This window comes from Drosophila kikkawai, chromosome 2R (genome assembly GCF_030179895.1).
Source record: "Drosophila kikkawai strain 14028-0561.14 chromosome 2R, DkikHiC1v2, whole genome shotgun sequence".
Classification (NCBI taxonomy): Eukaryota; Metazoa; Arthropoda; class Insecta; order Diptera; family Drosophilidae; genus Drosophila; species Drosophila kikkawai.
This window is the reverse complement of record NC_091729.1, coordinates 14,669,036-14,675,046: the sequence shown is the minus strand read 5'-3', so window position 1 is coordinate 14,675,046 and position 6,011 is coordinate 14,669,036. Positions and strand designations below refer to the sequence as shown.

The 6,011-nt window shown below is 42.2% G+C and overlaps 1 protein-coding gene and 1 non-coding gene across 2 annotated transcripts; both read left to right on the top strand.

Annotated features, from left to right (window-relative positions):
- Positions 1–1,582: 1,582 nt before the first annotated feature.
- Positions 1,583–5,197, top strand: eEF1alpha1 (eukaryotic translation elongation factor 1 alpha 1). The gene is made up of 2 exons (XM_017177823.3): positions 1,583–1,737; positions 3,226–5,197. The coding sequence occupies exon 2, from the start codon at positions 3,243–3,245 to the stop codon at positions 4,632–4,634; it is 1,392 nt and encodes a 463-aa protein (XP_017033312.1). The 5' UTR covers positions 1,583–1,737; positions 3,226–3,242; the 3' UTR covers positions 4,635–5,197.
- On the top strand, positions 2,720–2,794 carry LOC121503041 (small nucleolar RNA snR61/Z1/Z11). Its single transcript, XR_005991226.1, has one exon. It is a non-coding gene; the product is annotated as a small nucleolar RNA snR61/Z1/Z11 (small nucleolar RNA).
- Positions 5,198–6,011: the final 814 nt, after the last annotated feature.

Genomic DNA, 6,011 nt, shown 5'->3' with positions numbered 1-6,011 from the left:
GTGTCGAAAAAAAAGAAGAAGAACTTTTAGACACGTCGTTTTTTTCGGTACTCTGACGACGAAAATGAAGCCTGCGAAAATTGAATGGCGTTGCCAGATCAAGATAGTAAACAGCTGATATCGCGCTGTCTAAATAATTCATTTGATTTATTTAGACACCCCTAATGGAGGGAAAGTTGAAGGAAAAAGGTGGAATTGATAGGGGCTGTCAAGGGGAAGCCCATAATATGGAATTTAACCCACAAAGGACATTTTAATGCAATATTTATTAATATTTTTAATATTTTTTTTGAATATTTGTTTACAAACAGCTGTCCAGTGTGACCAAAGAAAATCCTTAAACAGGATTTTCCTTAATTTTTTTGGTCACACTAGCTCGGTAGCGAAATAAACAGCGATTCCGCTGCACTATGGTCCAGAATCCGTTTTTTTTGGCATAAAGTCGAAAAATGGAGCTACAGGGTTTAAACTTCGCAGATTTTATTGTTGTGGCATTAACAACTTGTGTACAAAAAATTGGGCCAGTACGACCACGCCCACTCTTGCCGCCCTTGCAAACTGATTGATATTTAATTTATAATTTTTATATATGTACATAATTACCATTTATTATATACATAATTAACGCATATATAATGAAAAAGTTGTTAAAAAAAGAGAGATATTTTTCCGAATTTATAATTAGAATTATTGGAAGAAATTAACCGTTCAAGAACTTATTTACATTTGGGAAGATATTTATGAATATCACTATAAAAATTACTGCATTTTTAATCTATTTCCTTCATTTTCTTGGATTTCACAGTGTCTTTATTAATTTTGGTGCATAGTCACTTCGATACAGATTGAATTTTTCGATTGTTGCTGCTCCATAATTTAAAAAGTTCGCTGTGAATAAACTATGTATATTACCAAAAATTTAGAAAAGGGGGACGAACGGGGATGAGTTTTTTGTTTGTGGTTAAAGACAACATCCAGGAGTACAATCTGGACCAATTAGTTGCTGTCAGCATGGAGAAGCTTATTAGTTATACTCCACGAAACATGGAGAACGCATGATAGTTTTCTAAAAACATACACATAAATTTGACATTACACAACACTAAATACGTAGAACTACACTAAAAATTACAATATACATTAAATAGTGCATACCTTGAAGATTATTTTCCATATTTTAGTTGATTTTTTTGAACCAAAATAACACGTCTGACACAACATAAAGGAACTAAATATTTTGGCGCGAATTTCTATTCGGAAATGAGCTGATCGCAATCGCATTTTTAAAAGCTCTCAATAGGCTTTGGTGGCACATTTAAAGCTTTTAGTTAACATTTTTATAACGTATGATGAATTTACTTTAAGATTAAAATAAGAAAACAACGATATATTAACATAAAAAAATCGACTTTATGCCAAAAAAAACGGATTCTGGACCATAGTGCGCTGTCTAATTTAGACAGCGGGTTTTTCTCGTCAGAGTACTAGGCTTAATACAAAAAAAATTGTCTTCTTTCCCCTAGCGTAATTTTTTAGCTATCATCAAAATTTTCTGGCTATTTCTAGCTTTTTTCGAAGTTGGGTTTAGCTTTTTCAAGCCCTGAAGAGTTGGCAACACTGCTACTTTGACAGCTCCGCCACCGAGACTTCCTGCGTTCGGCCTTTCCGTTTTCTCGTTCACTTTGTTCGAAATCGTCGCCGCATAGAGTTCGTGATTTCTCATTCAACTTATCGAGAGTAAGTTTCTGCAAGTGGTGAAAATACAAGTAGATTAATAGTGAATCGGTGCAGCAAAGTGCAGCCAGCAAACAATTAACAACTAGAATGCAGTTTGGACGCTAAATCGGTGCATATTTCGCCGTGGTTTTTGTGTGTGTGTGCCTCCGGCAGATAACCTCCAACGCGGCCTCAAAGTGAAAGGTGCCGCGGTGGCCATGCAGCAGATGCGAAAAGCAAACACGTGGCAGTCTGCACATGCGAAATATTAAGTCTCGGGCTTTTTATTTTACCAGCCCGCAGTTTGTCAGTAATTTTCCGGCTTGCTGAGCCGCATTTTCGCACCGCAATATGGTGCAATTAGTGTAATTAATTTGCCACGCCCACGCCATGCCATGCCAGGCAGGGGTCATCCACCAGTTGTGCCAATTAACACGTGAATGGGAACGTCTGGAGAGGTTTTCAGTCACCTTGCGGCCGTTTGAAAAACGTGGTTTTGTCTTGCACTTGCATATAAATTTCCAATTTCCATCTGTATGTGGCGTAGAATTTCAAAATGGCGACCCGTAGCAGTGGTGTGACTCAAGTGGGCGAAAAATCTTTCCTAGCAACACGCGAAAATGTGCTTCTTGCGGGCTGACTCTGCCTATTGCCATGACTTGTGAAATTACATTCACACATTCTTTGCTAATTTTTTCATATTTCCTAATTAGATTGGCCAAAAAGGCTACCCACTGCAGTTTTCATTCTTGATGGAATCTTGTTCTCTCATTCCCAATTGTGCCACCGCGGCGAGATCGTTCACACACACACACACACATGCACTCACATTTCTATAGGTCTCCGCCATTTTGGTCGCTCTCTATCTTTCTCCCTCCGGCCGGCAACAGCGTCATACACGCAGACACACACAACTACGCGCCGATATGCACATGAATTAGCGAAAAAGAGATTATAGAAATTGCTGGAATTTTCCTTGCGACAATTTATTTGAATTCTTGATTTTCCATGATGATGATTTTACAGTTCTGCTACTGAAGAATTTTGACGACAGCACAAATACCAAAATCTCTGAAAAAATCAAGTTTTCATAAAAATTAATATTTTTTTTTGCACGTTTTTTTTTGTATTTAGTTGCCATGGTCCAACAATTAGTTGTTCCCCTCTCTTTTCCACCACCATACAAACACATGCGGCAGTTCTCAACCTAACCTCAAACCGCCGACACAGCGACGAACGAAAACACGTTTTGTGCGGTGAGGCAGGGTTTGAGGTTAGGTTGAGTGCACGCAAACAAAAGTCGAAAGTACGAATATAGATGCGCAAAGCAATAAAAAGTTGTATTCCAGCTAACTGATAGTAATTAATAATGCGATGTTACCCCAACCGAATGCTAACGAATTGTTTTACCCCTTTGTTCTCTCCCCCTCTCTCGCACGCTGCCCAACCTACACACCTATACCAACCAATACACCCCAATCGAAACGAAACGAACACACACCTGTGCAGCCATCGTGTAATCCAACATGGGCAAGGAAAAGATTCACATTAACATTGTCGTCATCGGACACGTCGATTCCGGCAAGTCGACCACCACCGGCCACTTGATCTACAAGTGCGGTGGTATCGACAAGCGTACCATCGAGAAGTTCGAGAAGGAGGCTCAGGAGATGGGCAAGGGCTCCTTCAAGTACGCATGGGTTTTGGATAAGTTGAAGGCCGAGCGTGAGCGTGGTATCACCATCGATATCGCCCTGTGGAAGTTCGAGACGGCCAAGTACTACGTGACCATCATCGATGCCCCCGGCCACAGAGATTTCATCAAGAACATGATCACTGGTACCTCCCAGGCCGATTGTGCTGTGCTGATCGTTGCCGCCGGTACCGGCGAGTTCGAGGCTGGCATCTCCAAGAACGGTCAGACCCGCGAGCACGCCCTGCTCGCCTTCACCCTGGGTGTGAAGCAGCTGATTGTCGGCGTGAACAAGATGGATTCGTCCGAGCCCCCGTACAGCGAGGCCCGTTACGAGGAAATCAAGAAGGAGGTGTCGTCGTACATCAAGAAGATCGGCTACAACCCCGCCGCCGTCGCCTTCGTGCCCATCTCCGGCTGGCACGGCGACAACATGTTGGAACCCTCTACCAACATGAACTGGTTCAAGGGATGGAAGGTGGAGCGCAAGGAGGGTAATGCCGATGGCAAGACCCTGATCGATGCCCTCGACGCTATCCTGCCCCCTGCCCGTCCCACCGACAAGGCCCTGCGTCTGCCCCTTCAGGATGTGTACAAAATTGGCGGTATTGGAACAGTACCCGTCGGTCGTGTGGAGACTGGTGTGCTGAAGCCCGGTACCGTTGTTGTCTTCGCCCCGGCCAACATCACCACTGAGGTTAAGTCCGTGGAGATGCACCACGAAGCCCTCACCGAGGCCGTTCCCGGAGACAACGTTGGCTTCAACGTCAAGAACGTGTCCGTCAAGGAGCTGCGTCGTGGCTACGTCGCTGGTGACTCCAAGGCCAGCCCCCCCAAGGGAGCCGCCGATTTCACCGCCCAGGTCATCGTGCTGAACCACCCTGGCCAGATTGCCAACGGCTACACCCCCGTGCTGGATTGCCACACCGCTCACATTGCTTGCAAGTTCGCTGAGATCAAGGAGAAGGTCGACCGTCGTTCCGGCAAGACCACCGAGGAGAACCCCAAGTTCATCAAGTCTGGCGATGCTGCCATCGTCAACCTGGTGCCCTCCAAGCCTCTGTGCGTGGAGTCCTTCCAGGAGTTCCCCCCTCTGGGACGTTTCGCTGTGCGTGACATGAGGCAGACCGTTGCTGTCGGTGTCATCAAGTCTGTCAACTTCAAGGACGCTTCCGGTGGCAAGGTCACCAAGGCCGCCGAGAAGGCCACCAAGGGCAAGAAGTAGCAAGTTTGCTTCAACTCAGCCACAATGCGCAGCAGCGACAGCAGCAGCAAGCAAGTAATCAACATCCTAATGCAGCAACCACCACTCAAAAATAGCAGCAACAGCAGCCAGCACAATAGTAGTCCAACAAAAACATCAGCAGCAACCACAACACCTGTTCTGCGCAAGATGACCGATAAGATGATGTTCCAGCAAAAACAAAAGTTTAATTTCTTCCATCGAAAGGAGTTTCGTCGGATACGAATGTTAAATGCAGTCGAGGCCGCCTAATAAGGCGGTGGATAGGTGGATACCCCGGAATGAGTGCACACTGAGAAACACGAACACTCCTCCTCCATCTCCCCCGTCGATCTTTAGTTTACTACATATGGTATCATGAGAATGGTATCATATTTAGATATCCTTTCTAGCATTTATTATATCGTTTAAATTAACCTTTTAATTTTGATATGTATCATTTATCTTACCCTATTTTGCACACACACTACTTTGTACACGAGAAAAAGAACCAGAATAGATGCGATAACTTTATTTACAAAAAAAATAAAACCCCTATTTTTGTATTTCTTGTGTTTGTTCCAAAAACCATTTAAGCACCATTCTTGGTTGTTTGCCTTTTTGATTTTCAGCGCTTGAACTCTCATCACTTCATCGCGTTCCAGTCCAAGTCCAAGTCCCAACTGCATTTAGCCCACTGAGACGCACCTTGTCGCCGCGATGCCACAAAGTACAAAGAGAGCAAGTTGAAGAGTACAACCTTTGAAAACTGACAACAAATACCTCGAATCGTCTGAATAAAGCGATCTTTTGCAACTGAGAAGGCATTTCGAGAATGTGTTTGATTTAGGGGATTGGGTTTAGGATTTAAGTTGCATTTGAACAAGGAAAAGAAAAATATACAATTTATTATAAAATATTAAATATTTTGATTATATTAAAAGTTTAGTTTTAATGTCTAATCGGAGTATACGAGTTTGGGCAATCACTTGCTTTTTGAGTTTCTTATGCCGTTAAGAACATTTAAATGAGTGTTCTTTAAGTCAATATAATTACTATGTTTATATATGATACTTTTTTTGATTATTCAAAGTTAAAAAATGCCTTAACCAAGTTGAAAAAGTTTTAATTTCCATTCGGAAAGCTGTTCTGAGGTAGTTTTTATAAGGTTCATAAATCTGCCTACCTTATTACATATTATAAAATATTTCAAAGTGTTTTTTTAATATTCTACGTTTTTTTATTGCAAAATCCTTTTTTAAATCATTAGCTTCGAATAGCAACTACTTAAAGGTGTACACAACTAGAAATATATTAAATATATAACGCTACTGGGTTCCATAAAATCATCTATATATTTGTGCTCATAAACTAATTAAA